The sequence below is a fragment of the Ambystoma mexicanum genome, chromosome 14 (assembly GCF_040938575.1).
Source record: "Ambystoma mexicanum isolate Mex_15411 chromosome 14, UKY_AmexF1_1, whole genome shotgun sequence".
NCBI lineage: Eukaryota > Metazoa > Chordata > Amphibia > Caudata > Ambystomatidae > Ambystoma > Ambystoma mexicanum.
In genome coordinates this window covers 663,496,020-663,519,379 of record NC_090940.1, presented here as the reverse complement: position 1 = coordinate 663,519,379, position 23,360 = coordinate 663,496,020, and the positions used below count along the sequence as shown (strand labels likewise).

At 47.4% G+C, this 23,360-nt stretch overlaps 1 protein-coding gene across 5 annotated transcripts in view; it reads left to right on the top strand.

Moving 5' to 3' along the window:
- The window catches only part of PPP1R36 (protein phosphatase 1 regulatory subunit 36), a 383,705-nt gene that overhangs the window by 120,418 nt on the left and 239,927 nt on the right, over positions 1–23,360 (top strand). For all 5 annotated transcript variants that reach the window (XM_069638208.1, XM_069638211.1, XM_069638210.1 and 2 more), the window contains one exon: positions 17,155–17,295. In XM_069638208.1, coding sequence (XP_069494309.1) covers positions 17,155–17,295 — 141 coding nt within the window. The remainder of the gene's footprint in view (positions 1–17,154; positions 17,296–23,360) is intronic.

Below are 23,360 nucleotides of genomic sequence, written 5' to 3'. Positions count from 1 at the left end.
AGTTATCAGGTTGGGGATGAAGTCTGGTTGGCGTCAAAGTACAAGCCCGTTAAAGGGCCTCGTACCTTCAATCCCAGATATTTGGGTCCGTATACCATCAAGGCCATAATCAATCCAGTGGCTATGAAATTGGACTTACCTCCGCACATGAAAATTCATCCAGTGTTCCACGTCTCACTTTTGAAACCGGTGCAACCTGGAACACGAATTGTGAAACCACCGAAACCGATCGCAGTGAACAGAGAACCGGAGTTCGAGGTTAAAGAGATTCTGGACTCAAAAATCACCAAATCAAAACTCTTTTACTTGATAAACTGGAAAGGGTACGGACCGCATGAAAGATCATGGGAACCTAGCGAGAATGTACATGCTCCACGGTTATTGAAAAGGTTCCACCGTAATCACCCAAACAAACTAGGACCAATGAGTGGATCAGCCATTAGGGGGCCCTTGGGGGGAAGTGCTGTCATGGTGCAGGCACCCAAAACTCTGTAACTGGTGGGGCCATCCCGAACTTTGGCCCCCTTGGGGGTTTATCAGGCCCCAGCCAGGCTCACCTGGACTCAGTCCTGGCGCCGCTGGCGCCAGGCTCATGGAGGTGTTAAATGACATGGTCCATTAACTTGGCTCAGAGAGGTTGAGCCATTCAGTTCAAGGTGTGGCCTGGAACTCCTTTACCTGAGAGAAGGGGACTATTTTCTTGGAACTACTTGCAAGGCTATTTAAACCACACCCAACAATCTCAACACGCTTCGCGTTATTCTGCACTCCTGCAGCGTAACGCTCATCGTGTCAGATCAGTTCTTGCTTCCTTCTGCCACGCCCGTCCAGAGTCTTCCATCCATCGGCACCTGCGAACAGAGAATAACAGGAGTTATTTAAGCATCGAAGGCCTTACCTGCAGTACATCCAGATCTCATCTCCTGCTTTCCCACGAACCTCCGCATCTGCAGAACAGAATGAAAAGCACCCTCTCGGTAAGCTACTCACCTTATCGGCCTGCTCCAGGAACTTCATTGGACAGTTCTTCACCCGGCAGCGCGCCGCAGCTCGACACCGCCACACGGATCTTCTATTCTTCTTCCTGGACTTGCGCCATACCTGCTGAACAGAAAAGGGCAAACAGGTTAGTTGCACGTAGCAAAGGAAAGCTACTGAGGTGAACATTCGCGCGCCCAGCTGTCCGCTTTGGCCGATTCCGCTAACTCCCGTTCCTCCCCACTCTCCTCACCTGATTCAAAGTCCTCCGGTTGCAGTTGCCTGTGAGAGAGATAGTCCTTCTCCTTTTTGTGTTGAAAGTATCTGTCTCGAGAGGAAGCCACAGTGAGTGCTAAAGTATAGCAAACCTGGGGCCCCCTTCCCGAGGCGAGACAGTACGAAGGGAAAAAGCCTGTTCAGGCAGAAAAAACCCTCCGAGGAGTGCAGCGGTTTGAGAGGATCTGGAGCAAGCAGTTGTAGTGGAGTTCTTGAGGCAGTTAGCTGATGGGAGCAGGCAAAGCCGGACATCCGAAGCAAAGAAGGTTCCGGAGAGAAAGATAGCCGCCGGAAAGGGTACCAGCAGAGAAAACAACTCCGGAGCAACAGGAACCAGGGCTGCTGAATGACAGCGCAGCCGAAAGGTAAGGCAGAGGAGGCGGGCGTGGAGAACAGCGCACCGTAGAGCTGAGGGAAGGAAGAGAGAGAGAGATAGTCCGGAGAGGGCGGACCGAAAGTACAGAAAGTGACCGAGGAGGTCAAGGCTGGAAAACTAGCGTGTAAACCCAAAGCAGCGAGCTAGCGCAGTGAAGGGGGTTAACGAAGTGGATGCGCAGCTACTTCTACTCTGCCTTTCAGTCTGAGGAAGCAAAACCAGAAAGGGCATTTCTAGAGGGTAACAAACTTGAAGAAACACATTTTAAAAAACTCCCTTCGACTTTATGCTCAACATCAAAAGAAAGATGCGTACATGATTCCAGACATCTCGCACACTTGAACCTCAACGTCTTGGCTAAATCAATGTTGCTCAGTGTGGCAGATACCTCATCCTACATACCAGAGGCTAGTGGTTATTAGAGCAGCCCTTTAAAATATCAAGAGAGCAGGCAGAAGACACCTTAGAACTGATTGTCGTAAGCTACAGACACGCCTTCCACTACACACTGGCTTCCATGTATCCAGAAATAAGGCAATGGCTGTGTAAACCAATTGAGAAGCAGCTTGACGTTCTTTTCTGTGCCATATTTTTACCGTAGGGTGAGTAACAGAGAAATCACGTAGTGGAACCTCCGCACGCCCTTCCAGCGCATAACCGCCAACGCGGATACAAACGCCAAACAGGACGGCGAATGACAGTATGCCCCCTCCTAGAGCGTAGGACCCCCGGCTTAAAGGGGAAGCGGGCATGAAACTTAGCCAACAACCGAGGGGCATGAATGTTGGAAACCGGTTCCCACGAGTCCTCCGACCTAGGGTAACCCTTCCAAGACACCAAATACTCCAACCTACCACGGTAGTGGCGGGAGTCACGTAAAGCAGAGACCTCATATTCCCTAGAGGAATCCACCTGAGGAAAAGGCTGGTCGGGAACAGCTCTCTGGTGGACGTCCGGGATGAAAGGTTTGAGAAGAGAGGCATGGAAGACAGGATGAATGCGGCGGAGGTAAGGAGGTAGTTTCAATCGAAAGGCAACAGGATTTATTTTGGAAAGAATGGGAAAAGGACCCAAAAAGCGAGGAGAGAGTTTAGAAGGGTGAACCCATCGCAGCAAGAACCTGGTGGACAACCAGACCTTCTCCACTTCCTTCCATTCAGGGCAAGGCCTACGATGTTTGTCCGCTTGGGTTTTGTTGTATTGACGACTCTTCTCCAAACACCTTCTGGCAGTGACGTGTGCATCAGAAATAGACTGCAGTACTTCTTCAGCCGTCGGGGAATTGGTGGGTGACAGAATGTAGGGAAGAAGAGATCTTGGGTGTACCCCATAGGTGCAAAAGAAAGGAGAGAGTCCAATGGCTGTAGAAATGAGTTATTATAAGTAAACTCTGCCGTAGGAAGCAAAGAAACCCAATTGTCCTGAAGACGATTGCTGTAGCATCTAAGGTACTGTTCCAATGTGGCGTTAAGGCGCTCAGTTTGACCGTTGGTCTGAGGGTGGAAGCCAGACGACAGAGCACGTTCCATACCAAGGCGAGAACAAAGAGCCTTCCAAAACTTCGAAACGAATTGGCTGCCACGATCCGAGATGATCTTGTCAGGGAGACCATGAAGACGGAAGATATCCTGGGCGAAAACCTCAGCCATCTCGGTAGCAGTAGGAAGACCATGCAATGGGGAAAAATGAGCCAGTTTGGTCAAGGTGTCAACTGTAACCATAATACAGGAGCAGGAGTTAGAAACAGGAAGTTCTACAATGAAATCCGTAGAAAGCAAACCCCAAGGGCGAGAGGGTACCTCAGGTTGGGTGAGAAGAACCAAGGGCTTGCCGGTAATGGACTTAGTCATGGCACAAACCGGGCAACTGAGTATGTATTCCTCCACATCCTTTTTGAGTTCCGGCCAAAAAAAAGAACGAGTGATAGTTTCTGTGGTACTTAGCTTCCCACGATGACCTGCAGTGAGTGAATCATGACACCAATTTATGATCTTCAGACGTAGTGGACCGGAAGGTATGTATAGACGATGGTTGAGGAATAGCAAACCCTCTTTGTTGGTGTAGGAAGTCTCTCCTCTGAGTAGCGGAACAGTACCTTCCGAAGCAACACCGGCTCGAACCTCTTCCAAAAAGGTATTAGCAACCGTTAAGATCCTATTCCTGTGGAACATCGGCTCTGGGGTATGTCTTTTCTCCTCACATTTGGGACCCTTCCGAGAGAGAGCATCCGCAAGAGTATTGTTGGTACCAGGCAAGTAGGTAATTCGCAAATCATATTGGGCAAAGAAATATGCCCAGCGAGCCTGCCTGGAGTTGACACACTCCATATTCTGAAGGACCTTGAGATTCTTATGGTCCGTTCTGATGATAACGGTCTGCCTTGCTCCCATCAATAGATGTCGCCAGGTCTCACATGCGTGTTTTATAGCCAGTAATTCTTTTTCAAGTACGGAGTAGTTGAGTTGGCTGGGAGACAACGTCTTGGAAAGGTAACAAATGGGGTGTTCTCGTTCCTCGAACACTTGTAGCAGAACAGCTCCAATGGCCAAGGCCGAGGCGTCCGTTTCGACGATGAACTGTCTATTCTGGTCAGGATGGCGCAAAATGGGAGCAGTACAAAAAAGATTCTTGAGATTGTGAAAACTCTGTTCTGCTTCGGAAGTCCAGCTAAAGGGATTGTTGACCTTCTTGAGTAAAGAAGTAATAGGGAGAACTGCTTTAGAGAAGTTTGGGATGAATGAGCGATAGAAATTAGAGAGCCCAAGAAACCTTTGGACCTCTTTGATCGAAGCCGGAGAAGGCCAGTCCAGAATAGCAGAAACTTTGCTGGGATCCATGGCGATGCCTCTTTCAGAAAGATTATACCCTAGATAGGGCATTGAAGTAGCAGCAAAAACACACTTCTCTGGTTTGACAAGAAGTTGGTTGTTTTTAAGTCTTTCCAAAACTTTTTGGACATGGGTTTTGTGGTCCTCTAGGGTGCTGGAATATATAAGGATGTCGTCCAGGTATATGATCATGGAGACAGACAATAAGTCTGAAAACATCCGATCCATAAACCGTTGAAATACAGCAGGAGCATTCACCAAACCAAAGGGCATTACTCGGTACTCAAATAGACCGAAAGGAGTGCGAAAAGCGGTCTTCCATTCATCTCCTTTGGCGATGCGTAACAAATGGTAGGCATTTCTGAGGTCTAATTTGGTGAACCAACGTGCACCTTGAACAGCTTCAATGATCTCATGTATTAATGGCATAGGATACCGATCCCGGATAGTCACCTTGTTGAGGCCTCGGTAATCGATACATGGGCGCAATTCAGTTGAGTCTCTCTTCTTGATAAAGAACAAAGAAGCTCCGGCAGGAGACTTGGAAGGTTGAATGAGCCCATTCTGAACATTGGCATCAAGATAATCTTTAAGAACCTTTCTTTCCGCTTGAGTTAAAGAGAACATCCTACAGAATGGAACCAAAGCATTGGGTTCTAAGTCAATGTTACAATCTTCTGGCCTATGGGGAGGTAAGGTCGCTGGCTTTCTTTCGACGAAAACCTCCGAGTAAGGGGAACAGTACAGAGGTAGAGCATGAACCCCAGCCAGTTGTGTGGTAGACCCTGTAACAATCTGAGGAATACCGTCGTCAGAAAAACAGTTGAGCTTGCAGTAGGAGGAACTAAATTGTAGTTGATTGTCCGCCCAATTGATATGAGGGTTATGTTTTCTGAGCCATGTGATGCCTAGAATAACCGGAAAATGGGCAGCTCGAATAATGTCAAACTGGATTGTCTCAGAATGTTGAAATATGGTAACTGATAGATCCTCGGTGGTGTGAGTAATAGGCCCTGACGAGAGAGGAGAACCGTCAACCCCTTCTACCTTTTGATCTTCTTTGCGAGGCAAGGTACGGAGACCCATCCTTTTGGTCCAGATGACATCGACAAAGTTTCCGGCGGCTCCGCAGTCCAGGAGTGCGAGACACTCAACTGTTCTGCCGTTGACCTTTATTATAACAGGTAGAACCATAAGCCTGGAATCCTCAGGAATGTATGGAGCCGAAATAGAGAGAGAGACATAGGGACTGGTGGATGAATCAGAAGCCCCTCGGAACCAGGTCCCTACTGGCGCCGAGGGAAACCGTTTCCCTGACGTTTCTGAGGAAGTTCAGTACATTCCTTGAGGAGATGTTGATCCGATCCACAATAGGCACATAGACCTTTCTCCTTCCTTCTTCTTCTTTCAGCCGCGGTAAGAGGTCCTCTAGTTGCTCCAATCTGCATGGGTTCGTCTGTAGTATGGGAAGGAGAGGAGGAGACGGTGGAATCGGAAAAATTAACGGTTGTTCGTTGTTTTCTGCGTTCTGACCTTCGTTCCTGCAGTCTGTATTCATTTTGTAAAGCTGCGGAAAGCAGATCCGAAAAAGATGGTGGCCTGGAAGCCCTGGCGAGTTCGTCCTTAATTTCCTCCTTAAGGCCTCGCCGAAATATGGCAAATTGTGCCTGTTCAGACCACCCAGCACCTGAAGCCAATCTCTTGAATTCTGATATGTACGATAGAACATCCGATGACCCTTGTTGGATATCCAACAGGTCCTCGCAGGCGGTAAAAGTCAGTTCGGGTCTCTCAAAGGTCTGCTTCAACAGGGTCTGAAAACCAGCAAAATCGTGTAAGATGGGATTAGCCCCGGTAACCAGCGGAGTGACCCATGCCAGTGCATTGCCGGTCATGTTCGAAACCATGAACCCGATCTTTGTCTGGTCGGTGGCAAACAGCCGGGGCCTGAAAGTAAAATATACTAAGCAGGCCTCCAAAAACTCTTTGACCTTTTTAGGAGTTCCATCGAACTTCCCTGCCGAAAGAGCCATGACAGGAAGTTCTGGGGATTGTGGTTCGCGGGCAGTAATCATCTGTTTCAAGACCACATTCTCTGCCTTAACAGTTTGTAACTCTTGGGAGATTCCCTGAATGGCCTTCCATAATTCTTGTATCTGCTCTTCTGCCGACATCTCTAGGCGTTGCAATCTGTCCGCTTTGGCCGATTTCGCTAACTCCCGTTCCTCCCCACTCTCCTCACCTGATTCAAAGTCCTCCGGTTGCAGTTGCCTGTGAGAGAGATAGTCCTTCTCCTTTTTGTGTTGAAAGTATCTGTCTCGAGAGGAAGCCACAGTGAGTGCTAAAGTATAGCAAACCTGGGGCCCCCTTCCCGAGGCGAGACAGTACGAAGGGAAAAAGCCTGTTCAGGCAGAAAAAACCCTCCGAGGAGTGCAGCGGTTTGAGAGGATCTGGAGGAAGCAGTTGTAGTGGAGTTCTTGAGGCAGTTAGCTGATGGGAGCAGGCAAAGCCGGACATCCGAAGCAAAGAAGGTTCCGGAGAGAAAGATAGCCGCCGGAAAGGGTACCAGCAGAGAAAACAACTCCGGAGCAACAGGAACCAGGGCGGCTGAATGACAGCGCAGCCGAAAGGTAAGGCAGAGGAGGCGGGCGTGGAGAACAGCGCACCGTAGAGCTGAGGGAAGGAAGAGAGAGAGAGATAGTCCAGAGAGGGCGGACCGAAAGTACAGAAAGTGACCGAGGAGGTCAAGGCTGGAAAACTAGCGTGTAAACCCAAAGCAGCGAGCTACGCAGTGAAGGGGGTTAACGAAGTGGATGCGCAGCTACTTCTACTCTGCCTTTCAGTCTGAGGAAGCAAAACCAGAAAGGGCATTTCCAGAGGGTAACAAACTTGAAGAAACAAATTTTAAAAAACCCCCTTCGACTTTATGCTCAACATCAAAAGAAAGATGCGTACATGATTCCAGACATCTCACACACTTGAACCTCAACGTCTTGGCTAAATCAATGTTGCTCAGTGTGGCAGATACCTCATCCTACATACCAGAGGCTAGTGGTTATTAGAGCAGCCCTTTAAAATATCAAGAGAGCAGGCAGAAGACACCTTAGAACTGATTGTCGTAAGCTACAGACACGCCTTCCACTACACACTGGCTTCCATGTATCCAGAAATAAGGCAATGGCTGTGTAAACCAATTGAGAAGCAGCTTGACGTTCTTTTCTGTGCCATATTTTTACCGTAGGGTGAGTAACAGAGAAATCACGTAGTGGAACCTCTGCACGCCCTTCCAGCGCGTAACCGCCAACGCGGATACAAACGCCAAACAGGACGGCGAATGACACCAACACAGCGTTATACTTACCGGGAGGAATCCTGAGCATCATTGTCAGGAGGGTCATCCATCATCCGAAGGTCGCTTAACGCCGCACATGTAAGGCAATAACGGACATTAGTTATCTTGAACAGAAAGACTTAAAGGCAGTCATTCCAAGCAGTTATTAGAATAGAGACTTACGTGCTTACTCCCGGGCCTTATACTTCAGCAACTTCCTTCGGATCAGTGATGTAACTCGATCCAGGTAAGACTGTGAACCGCGCCCCTGCCAGAGTGTGCAGGACAGAGAGCTTGCCCATTAAAAAACAGAGGTGAGCCAGAAGAAGTGAAGGATAGACAAGAAGGAGGTGAAACCACTGACCAGCTCCCTTTGGTAGCTAATATCTTGTTTCGACTTGCAGGCCAACATCTCTTGAAGCAAGGAATAAGGGGAGACGCAAGCTAGCATCACCACCCAAGCAGAGCAGCATCAGGACAGACAACACCCTACGCACACGAGCATGCCCCCGTGGAGACCAGGTGAGCGTGACACCGCCTCAGAGGCACGGGGTCCCCCGGACTGCGCTCCCACTGCTCCACACCGCTGGATAAGAGCATTATACGCCCACAAGTTTCCCGGAAACCTGAAACCTACCTAACCCCTGGTTGGGTTACAACATTTATAATATCGGGGGGTGTTTGTCCCTCTTTTTGATACGGGGGGCCTAAGTCAAGAGGGGTGTGACAAATTGAGGAAGAAATGAATTTAGGCTTCCCCACCCGTCTACCACTAGCCTGGTTGTGGAACCAGCACACTTATTACAGATCACTGCAGGTTTTCTGTACATATGAGAAAACACCCAGTATTTTTGGAAATACAATTACACTTTTTTTATTACCGTTGTTTAAAAATAGCATACCATAGCTATTAAAAATGCAAAATAACAAACCAACAACATTATTTATTTTATTTTTTTCTTGCCTGTGTTGACCAGGGTATTTCCGTGTTTAAGGCATATTATTCAATCTCATACATTGATTCTTTACAATCGCTGATTTCTGGTGAGGGTTAGTAAAGATAGTGACTTAGAATGTGGTCCGGTTGACCTCACATCTGTCTAGTCTATTACTGCTCTAAAATCTGGGAAGCAAGCGTCTTATGGCCCTTCGCCTCCCGCTCCTTACGCCACGCGCCCGCAGGGGCTCCGGAGCCTACGAACTAACACCATTCAATGACCGCGCGCTGGGCTGATCCCCCTCACCAAGCCAGCTGAAACCTGGGACATCCCCTCCAAATACATCCCTAGTCACTCCTGGTCCCTAACTTTTGTCGCCACTTTACCGCCTGGCCTGAGGAACACTTCCTTGCTTCAGCAGGCTACACCTCCTGCCTTTGGACACCTGGTTCTACTATCCTCCGAAATAAAGGCTGGCCCCCCTGACTCACTCAACTATATCAGGCCCCGAGAACGCTGGGTGCCTTCACCCTTTCTGCAGACCATACTCCTTCAGCTGGTATTACTTGCTCTGCTCCACTAACCCGGTCTGCACTGGGGGATCCCCCTGCTGTGCACTTGGCAAGTGCACGTTGCCGCTGACTGGGGCGACTCCCCTGAAGTCAGGCCTTAACGGCCCATTGTGACCCAGTAACTCCACAGCCTACTGCAAACCTACACTCTACCGTCACCCCGAGGATCCCTAGTCACCTTGAACCTCTCAAGCGACCCTTTGCCTCACCTCCTGCGACCCTCCTCTTCCAACCTGCTCCCGCACCACTGCTATCTTCCAGGACCTCTGTGCTTGCCCCCCCCCACTCAGCAACATGACTAAGGGAGAGGGAAAGAAGCAATGCCTGATCAACATGTTTACAAACACCCCGTCAAAACCACTAGGGGATCCACCTGAGCAGGAGCCCTCCAACTCGACAACCTCGGATCCTATAGACTCTCAAAAAATGATGGAGTACATCTGTGAGGGCTTCACCACGCTCCACAGTAAATGGGATTATATGAATGGCGCCAAATCCTCTATTAAAGCCCATATGGAGAGAACTGATGACCGAGTGGCTGAGATCGAGACGAGAGTGAGTGCCACCGAGGACGACCTAGGCTCACTCCGTGCGGAGGTCTCTTCCCTCTCTGAGTCCTCGGTCAAAAAGAAGAATGAGGACCTGGAATCCCGCTTGAGGCGAAATAACCTTTGCATTATCGGTGTTCCCGAAGACGACGTCAATGAGCCAATGGAGGACTATGTTAAACGCACACTGTTGTCACTTCTCGACTCTCCAAAACTTTCCCCGCAGTTTGCTATAGAGAGAGCCCACCGCTCCCTGACAGCTAAACCTAAAGCGGGCGCACCCCCACGGCCGTTCATAGCCAGGGTCCTGAATTTCCGAGATCGTGACTCCCTGCTCAGGGCTGCAAGAGCTAAGGGCGAACTGTTGCTGGGAGGTGCCAGGATTCACCTATTACCTGATTTCTCAGTGGCTGTGCAACGGGACCGCAAGACCTTCCTAGCGGTAAAGAGGAGACTGAGAGACCACAGAGTTAAATACTTCATGCTATACCCCGCTAAACTGAGAGTTGAATATTCCAACCAGGTGTTTTTTTTACAATACCAAAGGAGGCCTCCAGATTCATAGATGAACACTTTCCTGGCTAAACATCTCTGTACGCCACTTATTCATGACTGTTATGGCACTCTGTTGAGAGGTTACCGAAACTAGTCATCGCTTTTTATCAGTAACTTCTGAGATTATTCCTCTCAATTAAAAAAAAACAAATTGGTTCACCATTGTGCGACCGTGACATGCCCATTCGCACAAAATCCTTTCCAAGTTACGCATGATGTTATTGTTAGGCACCATGTTCATCCTTAAATTGCCCCCTGGTTCAGAGCATCGCCACCAGGCCGGTTCACTGGCCCCCCGGCGTTGATGCCTTTGGTTTGGACTTGGTTAATGGTATATGGGGTTATCATTCCTCTGTTTGGGGGAGGTTTGTGGGTGGGGTGGGGTTTGTTGGGTGTTATGTTATAAAAGGCTTGGCGTTCACAGTGGAGGTTGAGTGCGAGGCAGCATTGTACCGACGGTACCACAGAGCTGCTAGACTGATCCATCAGCCACTAGGATCACCACACCAACAGTCACTGATCCTCAACGAATATTTGTACATTGTAAACCGAAGATAACTTAACTTTTATGAGTTGGAATGTGCGGGGTTTGGGTAATTATAAGAAAATGAGACAACTCCCTCTTCTGGCAGAACGTCACGGGTCAAAATCCTCTTTCTGCAGGAGACACATGCTTGTACTGAACACTGTGAAAAATGCGCCAAAATGTGGAGCCCCCAAAGATACGCCACTAATTACTCTACCCAAAGCCGTGGGGTCATGACCCTAATTCACAAGAGCCTTCGATTCCATATCCTCACAGATCGTCCCCCAGGGCAGATATGTGCTACTTCATGGCACCCTTCAGAACAGGGAGATGGTCCTCCTAAATGTCTACGGCCCCAACATTGACGGTCCAGAATTTTATTTACACCTCACGTCCCTCCTTGACTGCTTCCCTCTAATACCGATTCTCTGGGGGGGTGACTTTAATACAATTTTTTACGTGGACCTCGACAGATCCGGCTCCAGATCCTGCCAATTTACCAAAGCAGCCTACGCTACATTGTCGTCTCTCCCCCGACTTGACTGGTCGATGCATGGAGGCTTCTTTACCCCGACTCCCGCTCCTATTCCTTCTACTAAACGTGACTCGTCTAATGATCCTTCCCAGAACCCTCTCTGACCATTCACCAGTGACTATTACCCTTTGCTGGGGCCCAGACCGCGATCGGACTAGACACTGGAGAATGAAACCTCACTCCCTCCGTCACCCTGTATTTAGCTCCGAATTGGAGACGGCCATCGAAGAGTTCTTTGAAATAAACACTGATTCAGTATCCTTGCAGGCCACCCTATGGGAATCTTTTAAAGCCTATATCAGGGGCGTAGCACTCTCAAAGGAAAATGGCATCCTTAAAACAATTCGCAAGAATATCGCAGAAAGTGAGTCCACACTATCAACTCTAGAAACCCAATGCTCCTTACACCAAACCCCTGCAACCCTAGCATCCATACGTGCAGAACTCGACATGTTTCGCTCACTGGCGGATCGCGAGATGAAATTCTTGGACAATCCTGGCCTCGCGAGGAAATATGGAGAGGGTGAACGTCCAGGCCACTTCCTGGCTAGGCTTCTCCGACGCGAGCTTGGCACCCCACACATTCCCGGGGTGGAAAGGCCTGACGGCTCCCTAGCCACCTCATCGCATGATATCCACTCCGAATTCCTCTCCTTTTATGAATCCCTATATGCCAATGCAGACAGTGCCCCGCTACCGGAGATTGACTCCTACCTTGATGCCCTACCCCTCTCGATACTCTCCCCCGAAACCACTGGCTCTCTTGACTCTTCATTTACCGCTGAAGATTTCTCAGATGCCATAGCCTCACTTTCCTCAGGGAAATCCCCAGGCTCAGATGGCATCCCAATTGAATTCTATAAACGCTACAAATCGCTCCTACTCCCCCGTCTAATAGCCCTCAGGGAGGAATTGGTGGAGGCAGGCAAATTCCCCCCTTCTCTCCGTGAAGCCACAATAACTGTCTTACTCAAACCTGGCAAGCCCCCCACACAATGCGGATCGTACCGTCCACTTTCGCACATTAACTGCGATGTCAAAATTTACGCCAAACTATTAGCACTACGCCTATCCCCCTACATGCCCCACATCATTCACCTCGACCAAGCTGGCTTTATTCCAAGTCGCTCCACCTCCTTGAATCTGAGGCGCCTCTTCAATATAATTAGCAGAATACACCCAAATACTCATGCAGTAGCCGCCACACTTGATTATGCAAAAAGCGTTCGACTCTGTGTCATGGAATTACCTCTGGCGGGTTCTTGAAAAGTGCAAATTCGGCCCCTCCTTTCTTTCCTGGCTTAGACTGCTATACACCGATCCAGTAGCCAGGGTCCGCACTGAGGACCGATGCTCCCCCCTTTTCCGTATTGCTAGAGGGACGAGGCAGGGTTGCCCATTCTCCCCCCTGATCTTCGCAATAGCGATGGAACCATTTGCGGACATGCTACGACAATCCCATGCACATAGAGGCCTACGTACTGAAGGCCAGTCTGATATAGCGTCCTTGTATGCCGACGATGCACTTCTCTTCATCCGCTCACCCTCTACCAATTTGGCTCCGATACTGGAAGACGTGATCCACTTCGGACACATTTCCGGACTTAAAGTGAATTGCTCTAAATCCACCCTCTTTCCGCTCACAGACTGCACGCGTCCCACTCCTAATACCCTGGGGTTTGCATGGGCTCAGTCAAAATTCACCTATCTGGGAATAGAAATAGCTCACCACCTTGACTTAGTCTTTGATGAAAACTACCAAAAATACCTCACAAACCTTGCAACAAAGGCACTGGGCTGGAGTAGACTACCGATTTCTCTTGCAGGCAGGATAGGGATACTGAAGATGATAGTGTTGCCCCAACTCCTGTATAGGTTCACTAACACCCCTCTATGGCCAGGTGAAGAGTTCTTCCGAACATTGACCTGCACGCTCAACACCTTTTTGTGGCACTCAGGTGCGGTCCGTCTTAAACTCGGGACCTTGTCCACTCCAGTGGAAGGAGGCACTTTCGGTGCTCATGACTTCCTCAAATACTGGCTGGTGGCGCAAATCCAATACACGTCACATTGGTTTAACACATTGGACCCCCTCCACATGTCAGGCTCGAAAAACTGACGGTTAGTGACTGGGACATTCGTTCCCTAGATATCAAACCCATGCCGATTATCCCTCATTCACTTAACCTGGTGGCTTGCACGTCCCTGGCCCTAACCAAAACATGGAAATTACTAGGTACCGCCCACCCTTTCCATGGTAACCTCCCACTTTGGAACTTCCTCCCGGGGGTCCCACATGTACCACCGTTCATAGTGCGGCGATGGGCCGAGGCGGGATACGAGTTGATCTGAGACATCTTTGAACAAGGCAACTTCATTGAGTGGCCAGACCTCAAACTGTCCCTGAGACGGAGACTGTCTATATGGCTCCAGTACTCGTCTCACCGGAAAACCCTTAAACGCAAATACCCCAGCAAATTCTCCAGCAATACCACCAGATGATTCCGCCATTACAGAGTTAACCTCTCCCACGCCCACGAGGGGTAAAGTATCCAGACTCTATACCATGATCCAAACTAGATCCACCCCTGTGTTTACCAAATTGAAACACACATGGGAAAACGATCTCGGGTTGGAAATGACCGATGAACACTGGGCCCATATGTGCGCACGCATAACCGGGGTATCCTTGAAATCCCGTTTCAAATTAATTCAGTTTAAGGTGCTCCACAGATACCACTACACCCCGAACAGACTCCATCACATGCTTAAGGACCACTCCCCAAGATGTCCCAGATGTGGCTATGATACCGCTGACTATATTCACATGATCTGGTCCTGTCCCCGCCTTCCCCAGTTCTGGAGTTCGGTATTCTCTACCATGTCAAACATTCTCGACACCCTGTCATTCCATCCCCAATGAGGTGTCTCTTCCATGACTTTCCTGAACTCCGCCTAGATTCCAAAAAACTGGCCGGCCTCTGCATGCTACTCGCAGTACAGTTCATCCTACTCTGTTGGCTTCGACCTACATCATCCACTCATGCGCAGTGGCTTAGAGCGGTCACTTGGGCCTCAGACACCGAAGAATCCTGGACCCTATTACAGCCAACTCATTTGAGACCCATAGACATTTGGCTCAAATTTCGATCCTATATGTGTGCTATGGATACTTCGTCAGAGACTGCATCTCCAGCCCCTTCCCCTCCCCCTCCCTGTCCCCCACCTGAACTGCTGTCTCTCATTCCCGCACCCACTCTGTACATACCCCCCAAGTGCATAATCAAGTTGTAAGCTGGCTCTGTGTACCTGTATGATCTATACTGTTACTGTATTGTACCTGCCTTGTATGTTGCTCACCTGTTCCTTTGCTGCCAAGCTAAATAAATAAAAGTTAAAAAAAAAAGAAAACTGGGGCGAAGAAGAGGCAACTAAGAGCAATAAAGAATATACTCTTTTTACCACTCTGATACTGGGACGAGGAAGATGCATGCTAAGAACTCCAAGGGTCAGTCTTGTCCAGTTGATGGTGGTCAGGCAGGGCTAATTGGACATCCACACCTGCAGCCTGTCAAGGGGCTGCAGGTGTATAAAAGGAGACCAGCCCAGCAACAAAGAGAGCGACAGGAAGATCGGCAGGAAGGCCGATGCAAGCAGCAGGGAATCTTATCTGAGAAGTATGCCAAGACCCTACGGTCTTCAGAGAGAATCGGTCTATGGAAGCTTGGCGTGGGAGCTAATGCTCCATGGAGCAGACTGAATGTTACAAAGGTTGCTGTTGGTGAGGCTGTCCCTTTTCCCTGTGTTCAGAGGACAACACAGGAGTGCCTGAGGGGCAGGAGTTGGACCCCTGACCTGAAAAGCAGAAGGCTGTGTGATCTGCGCTGCTGGGAAAGCTGTGAACGTGACCAGTGAGTTTCTAACAAGTGAGAAACCTGGCGCGTGAGCATTTGAACTTTTCTATTCCAAAGAAATACATTGTATCAGAGTGGTCGCGTGTTTGAGGAAACACGGTTTTGAAGGTCTCTGATTTAAACCGTTGTCATCTATTGAACTATCAGTAATACTTTGTATTGGAGTGGTTGCTTGTTTAAGGAAACATGTTTTAGAAATTCTCTGAGTGCTGGCCATTTCATTTAAAGCAAACTAAAAGAATATTAAACAGCGGATTGAGTTAAAAGTGTGTTACGAATACAACCCATGTCTATTTAATACCGATCTGAATGAAAACCTTACAAATAAGCAGAATTATTACATATTGAGTTCAGAAGTGAACAGAACTTTAAATCCAAGTAAAACCACTGTATGCTGAATTCTAAAGTGAATGGAATTATAACATTGAACCAAAGAGAGGCATGTTCAATACCAAATTGTGTGAAAACTACATATGACAGAAATATACCCTCAAAGCCGAATTAACTGGAACCCTGAAGATTAATCCCTTCAAGGTCAAGATAGTCAAATGAAAACCAACCATAAAAAGAGGGCACATCTGTGGCAAAGTAGCGTAAGAAGACAAAGGATATTTTTGTGATACTGAAACTAAGTTTCTTTTTATTGTGCGATACAGTTTTAAAACAAGTTAAAACCTTACACAAATTCAGCAATAAAAGAAACACATTTCATAACAATTTATACATTTCATCAAAAAACACATCTTAAAATACAGTGGAAAAATGCCCAGAGTGCTGAGGGTCAGTACATATTTTAAAAGCAAGCTTATCATATAAAAGCGTAATGGCGCAAATCAAAATCTCAAAGGCTTTGAAGTGGATAACCATTTTCCACTAATTTTACCAGGACTAAAAATTGATACAAAGATTTACTCTGGGAATATGGGAGCTTTGCCCAACACAGATTCCATAGGATCATACCTGTTGAGACCCTGTAAAAGGGGGACTGAAACTAAGTCTTGGGGAAGGGAAACCTGAGACTTGAAACATTTACTGCCTTGGGGATGGAGGCTCTAGGTTCTATTGTGTTTGGAACTGTGTTACTCTGAACTTTGGAAGGGAACCCTGAGTATTGGCTAAAACTGTATCATCCTGAACTTAACAAAGGTAATTTTGAGAGTTTTGTTGGAACTGTTTTATACTTGGGGAAGGGAGCTAAAAAGGAAGCTGTGAGCTGGAAGAAGCTCGGCACATTATGTTGGACACTGTTTCTTTTGGTTGCTGACATCCCTACACATTGTATAGATTAGTTTTGAGGGCAGGTAAAGGTTTTTGACACAGACAGATTCTTAAGTTGAACTCTTTGACTCAAACTTTCCCTAGTTTCATTTTGGTAGGGACCTAGCACCTTAGCATAGGGCAAGTTAGGCCTTTTTCAATCTTGACATTTAAGTGAATAAAAGTGTTTGTTTTGAATTTGGAATCTGTTGTATGTGTCTTGCTTCATGATGCCTTCACAACTGTTGTATGCCTCTGAAAAGTGCTCCGTTATGTATTTGTATTGTTGCATACCTCTGTAAAGCACTCTGTTGCTTCTCGAAGCCAGGTTTCCGCTTAATAAATATAATAATAATAATAATAATAATTGCACTGTGTTAAAACTGGTTTTTGGTCCTCATAATTTCGTTGATTACTTCTCATTAATACATTGGTAACTTAAACAAGAGATTGAAGAAAATAGAATTTTGTTTATGAATGTGTCGTTTTTTCTAACAGCGTTTTATCCCATTGTTTTCAGGAACCTAAGCAAGTTCGAAATGCAAGCGGTTGCTGGCATAGCAACCCGGACAGAATTAGCAAAGAAGCACTTTGCACAAATGTATTGTATCCTTGTTCTGGGAGTTGGAATGCCCGAGCAACACCACATGGCTTGTGGCAGGTAAGTTAAAATGTTCCAATTGGAACAGTATATGTGTTTAAAACATGGTAGCTTATGTGATTTTTTTTTTTCAAATTTGTCACTTAATTTGACCTGCCTTGGAATCCATATGGACCAAGGAGCCACGCTTACATAATGGAAGACAAAACCCATAATCCAGGCATTTTTTCGCTCCAGTGAGACGAGTTTACAGGCATTGTATTGCTCCAGTGAGCACAGAGCTAGCCAGAACTATCTAGGCTATCTATGTATGCTATGTTATGTTAAAGGTTCTTGTACCATGCACTGTTGCCACCTGCGTGGTTTCTTGGTGCTCTGGCGGATCTGTGAAGCAATGGGGCAAGGTGGTGGGATAAGTTAGTAGGACCGAGCAGAAGAAAAGAGCCAGGGAGCTGCAATTTGCTTTTGGCAGCTTCAATCTGGTTTACACCGTTCACTGAGCCTAGGTGTGTTTTCTGGTTGGTTGCCGCCATGTGCTGTTGCGTGAGGCTATGTGTGGTTTGTTTAATTGTTGTGGTGTAGTGAAGTGTGTGCGGTTTATTGTGCTGTAGAAATATGGTTGTGTTTAAGTCAGAGTTTGAGCAGTGTATGCAGAAAGATTTTTTTTTTTTTAGTAGGGTTGGTTAGTGGCAGTACCCTATCTTACCCTCTCCATTTTGACTGCCTGCAGCACATGTCCCTTTCCCTATCGTACCTTCTGGTGTGCTACAGTTGCCACTTCTATGTTGTGCGCAGAGGTGTGGGTCCTCAACAGGGCTATTCAGTGGCAGCACCCTCTCCACCCCTAGTGTTCAGACACATTGCTGCCCACATCCCTTTATCCTAGTGTGCAGCAACCACCACTCCCATGGGCTCCCACAGGAGGGTTGTTGTACCATTGCCACTGTGAGGAACATCATGGTGGCAACAGTAAAGACAGACACAAGTGATCACAGTTCAAGGGTGTTTATTAAACTGTAAATGCAGGGTGGAAAAATGCCTAATCTAAACCTAAATCTAAGATAGGAACAAATTACGACCATCAATCAAATAATAAGACAGTCATGGTGGCGTCTTGTCCAATAAAAGGGCCTAAACAAAAAAAATGCCAATCCTTACAACTAAATACAAAAAGAGTGTGGTATATGATTCACAAGAAAGAAAGACGTTTTCACAAATGATAAATCGGGATGTGGTAGCCGGGGATCTCCCTTCCCCATGTTTTGAGCATGGGACAAGGTGGGTCTCCTGAGCAGAGCACACTCTCAAGCATTCCCAGCACGAGACAACAGTTCTGTTTTCAACTACCAGGACCTTCAGTGATTAAGTCTCTTTTCTACAGAAAGTCTCTTACCTCCGAGGACCTGATGTGTTCAAAATAACAAACAAAACGTTGCTTTCCAAATGTACATTGGGTGATGACTTTTCAACCCTGGATCACCCTTTTCCGGGCTCAGATCCACCAAAATGTTTCTAGTGATATTTGGACTTTTGGTGGTTCAATATCTTGCTTCCGAGGGCCTGCCATGTTCAAAATAACAAACAAAAGTTACTTTCTGATTGTACTTGGGGTGATAATTCTTCACTCCTGTGTCCACCTCTTCTGGGCTCAGACCCCTCTCGAATCTCAGCCTCCCTCTGTCGGGGTTCACTATGGTTTGTATTCAAACAACTTGGTCTGTTACCTTCACGTGTCGGTGGGTGTTATCTGTTCAACCCTGGATCCCCCCCTCTTCCCGGTTCAGACCCTTCTCGAATAGCAGCCTCCCTCTGTTGGGTTCACTACGGCTCTCATTCACCCGCTTTCTCCTTTTGCATTCACCAATCTTTGGTTGACAGCGTTTCACCCTTGGATCCCCCTCTTCTGGTCTCAGACCCTTCTTGATTTGTTAGCCTCCCTCTGTCGGGTTCACTATGTCTGTGACATCCAAAACAATTTCACCTTTCGCATTCATTAGTCTTAATATCTTTTTAAACAGTTCACTGTGGACATCCCTTCGTCGGGTTCACTCTTGCCAACCTGACAGTTCTTACTCTTTTCTCACTATGCAGGATTCATCTCCCTTAGCTTTCCAATTACTCCTCCTCTTGAACTGCCGCCCTGGGATAGCTCTCTCGTTGTGCAGTCTGCCTTGCTCGTGGTGTGCTCTTGTGCTCCACTTTTATCCCTGTGGGTAAAGGAAAGGGCCGTCGGGTGTGTGTGGTTCTGCTCAATTGCCTGACTTTGCCTGACCCTTGTGTTGGGACATGTCAGGTAAACGGCTCTGTTGTTAGTTCATTGTTTTTCATGGTATGGGAAAGTGTTTGTGTTAGAAAAGGAGGAGGTTAGAGTTGCTAAGTATGCTACGGGGTAGGATAGGGAAAGGTGTTAAATGGAATTATATTCTTCGTTTTAGGGGGTTAGGTGAATTTGGAAAGGTGAGTTTGGTAGGGTTTGTGAAAGGAATAGAGGGGATGGTGGTATTTTGTCAAAGTAGACTGGTAATTTGGGAAATAATAATCAGTAGGCCCTGAAGAAAATTGACTGGGAGTATTCGGATACATGGCCGGAAAAACAGGGATTCTGGGAGATGTAGTGTCCTAGTGCAGCGGGGTGTGATTTTTGTATTGGTTTTGCCAGATGCAGAGGGGTTTCTGGTTTTGGGTAAGAGAGATTCTTTGGGCGGAAAGGAGGTTGAGTTGGAACAGTCTATAAAGGTCTCAAGGACTTCGTCCTCTTTGTCCTCTTCCTCCCCGATGGAATACTGCATGTCACTTGGGGTTTTCCCCCGAGCACAACCTTAGGCTCTCCTACCCAGGTGATCCTCCCTCGTTCGTCCGCCCCCAGTGGTGGGATCTGAGCACGCCAGCCCTTCCCAGGCCACCTGAATAAGGGATTTGCAGGGTCTACTTGTTAGAATACCCTCAGGTTTCTCACACCCCTTGGTCCCTCAGTTCTGACTTTGGGGCACTTCTCTCTCCCCTTTTTTCATCCAATGCCCCCTCTCTGTGGCCTAATTAAGTCAGACCCACTTTCCAGTTTGACCACCCTCTATGGGAACGGGTACATCTGTGTCTCCCTCTCATTCAGATACCTCTCTACTTCCCTGCACTCCACTCCGGCCTATTGCCCTGTCGTTTTCAGCTGCGTGTTCATTTCATGGGCCTTTGTTCATTCGTTTTTGTCCCGTTCTGAGTTGTAGAGCCAGGTTTTTAGAAGTTTTCTGAATTTTAGATGGTCCTTCACGGTTCGTATTTCTCTGTGGAGTGTAAGGAAGACATGGTATCACACATACGACAGATACAAATGATGTAGTTGTAGGGTGTTTATTGAACTGTTATTGGCTTGGAAAAGCGCCCATCTAAACCTATGTTCTAGCAATGGGAGCAAGCTACGACCATCAAAACAAAGGAAAACACGGTCCTAGTCATGTTTTGTCAAATAAAAAGGGCCTGTATTAAAAAACCTATTGCCAAACATTACTGTACAGAACAAAAGGGTGTAGGGTGTTGCAATGTATAAAGAAAACAGTGTAAGATAAACAAAAGGTCCATGTGGTATGGTAGTTCAGGATTGCTGAACTATAGCTTCCCCTTCCCCACATTTTAGCACGGGACAAGGCAGAACAATATGGCACTTGGAGTACACCAACTTCTCTGGCAGGAGGAGGCAGTCTTAAGGATACATCAGTCTTTCATCATAGCGTCTCTCTATACTTTGTCAAGTCTCTTTCTTCCACAGTGGCTGGATCAGCACAACGAAAATAATAAAAATCAGAGTTCACTTCTTTCAGTCTCCCTCAGTCGGGCTCGGACCGTTTCTTCCCTTTTTGTTTCACAATGGAATCTCCCTCAGCCGGGCTTGGCTTCCCCTTACTCTTTTATCACGATAGGTCCCCTTCGATTGGGCTCAGACCTGACACTTCAACAACTTCCTTCTCTTGATGTAACAGAACTGAAAACTTTTGACTGAGCAGGGGATTTGACTGTTACCCTTGCCTGACGACTTTATTCCTTTTCATCCGATCTCAAAAGTTCAATCATATCAAAAAGTTCAATCTAATCTCAATTGTTTAGTTCGCAAGATACTTTCCGGCAGAGATCTTTTGACTGGGAACCCACGCGGTGCTGCATCACTCTGCTACTTAGTATTGAATGTTCACTTCTTAAAGGTTCAAAGAAAACATTTATTGGCTTTCTCCTTTTACTTGCGTCTTTCATCAAACGCCTTATATGACACATTGTTGCCACCCGCAACCTTCGCTCATACGCAGCCCGGTTCACACAGTTGCCTTCAACTCACCGGCTGTATGCAAGGTTTCGGCTTGCGGCTTTGATCATGGAGTTGAGGGTGTTACCACAGCGACTGCACTTCTCCCCCGGCTCGTCCAGTCAGGGAGGAGGGCCCCTGGTATCTCGGAGGCACCTTATAGGATCTTGAGGCCTTTCTTCTTCACCACACACATGCTGTCTCCGAGTCTTCAACAGCCCAGCTAACGTTTGTCAAACAGGTCAAGGGTACTTTTCTCCTTGGTTTCTCCCTTTGACTTTTCATCTGGCTTCCACGATTCAGCTGCAGCCTCGAATAGCTTTCTCCTTCTCTGGCTCTGCTTCGATCCTCGCCTCGCTTGCTGCCCTGCTGCTCATAGTGTGCTCTCATGCTCCGCTTTTTATCCGTGCACGGAAGGGTAACGGGAATCATGTGTGAGTTGTTAAGGTTAATTGCCTGAATTTGCCTGACTCCAATGTTGGGACATGCTGCATGGAAGGGCTGGGTGTAAGTCTGTCTTTTCCCAGAGCGCTTAGTCCCTGTAGTCGTGTTTGTGTAGGAAAGGGTGGGGGTAAAGTCAAATAACACCTGGAATAAGAAGGGGTGAAGGGATAATCGGGAAGGGGATACTGCGTCTCTCCATCAAGTGTACCACTCCCTAGGGGCCCCTCAACCGGGTGTTCCACTCGCACTGGTCCACCCCTAGGAACTGGATCCAAGAGCGATGGCCGTGTCCTGGCCACCTGGATGACAGATCCCAAGGGATTTGTCCGTGAGACACCCTTTGGTTTCTCACAGGAAGGAGTTCCAAAGTTTCGTGGCTAAGCAAGAGAATGCTGAAAATACATAGAAAATACTTAACACAGTTGCAGCTTTGTATCCTAGGCACCCTTCTGCCCCATTTTGAGGAGACTCCTATTTGCAATTATGTGCTCATGAGGGAATGATAAAACACCTATATTTTGGGTTTTGTCATGCTTTATGCAAAGTGTGGCTTCTCGTGACTTGATTTGAACAGCTAAAGTAATATATTCTAGGTATGTAGCAGGATGCAGCGTGGAGAAGAATTCTAGAAAGTTACAAGAAAGCTAATAAACAGACCATGCAATTTGCAATTCACATATGTGCATGAATGTATAATTGAAAGCATGTCAAGGGTACTTTTCTCCTTGGTTTCTCCCTTTGACTTTTTATCTGGGTTCCATGATTCAGCTGCAACCTTGAATAGCTTTCTCCTTCTCTGGCTCTGCTTTGATCCAAACGCTGTAAAACACTACCCCACTCCAGCTTTATCAAGCCCACATGCTTCTTACCACCTTTAGGCTGGACACAGAAGGAAGCCCACCCCACTAAGGTTGACCTCCCCACATACCTGAACTAACACCCACCCAATGGACCCGGCCAGCCCTGTCCCACATAGCTGAGAAACCACAGACTTAGATCTAGACTCACTGCACCCTCCTCCACCACTTCAGACGAACATACTCAGCTATCACATAGGCTTTGCAAACCCAACACCCCAAACCCTAAACTCACTCCTACTAAAGGGCTGAGCCCAGATCAGCCTAACACAGCACCTATGAACAAAAATACCAAAATAGAGCTCCACCTAATCAAAGGCGCTCTTATCTTATTAATGTCAGATCCCTCGTGGACCACGCCACAGAGATCGCATACATTATTTTATCTAACCAGCTAGTCTTCCTAGCAGTCACCGAAACCTGGCTGCATAAAGCAGCAGGACTGGCCCTCCTACTAGCTGTCCCTACCAACTTACTTCACCATCATCAGGCGTGTCAGAGGAACGTCCAAAGGAGGTGGACTAGCATTTATATGT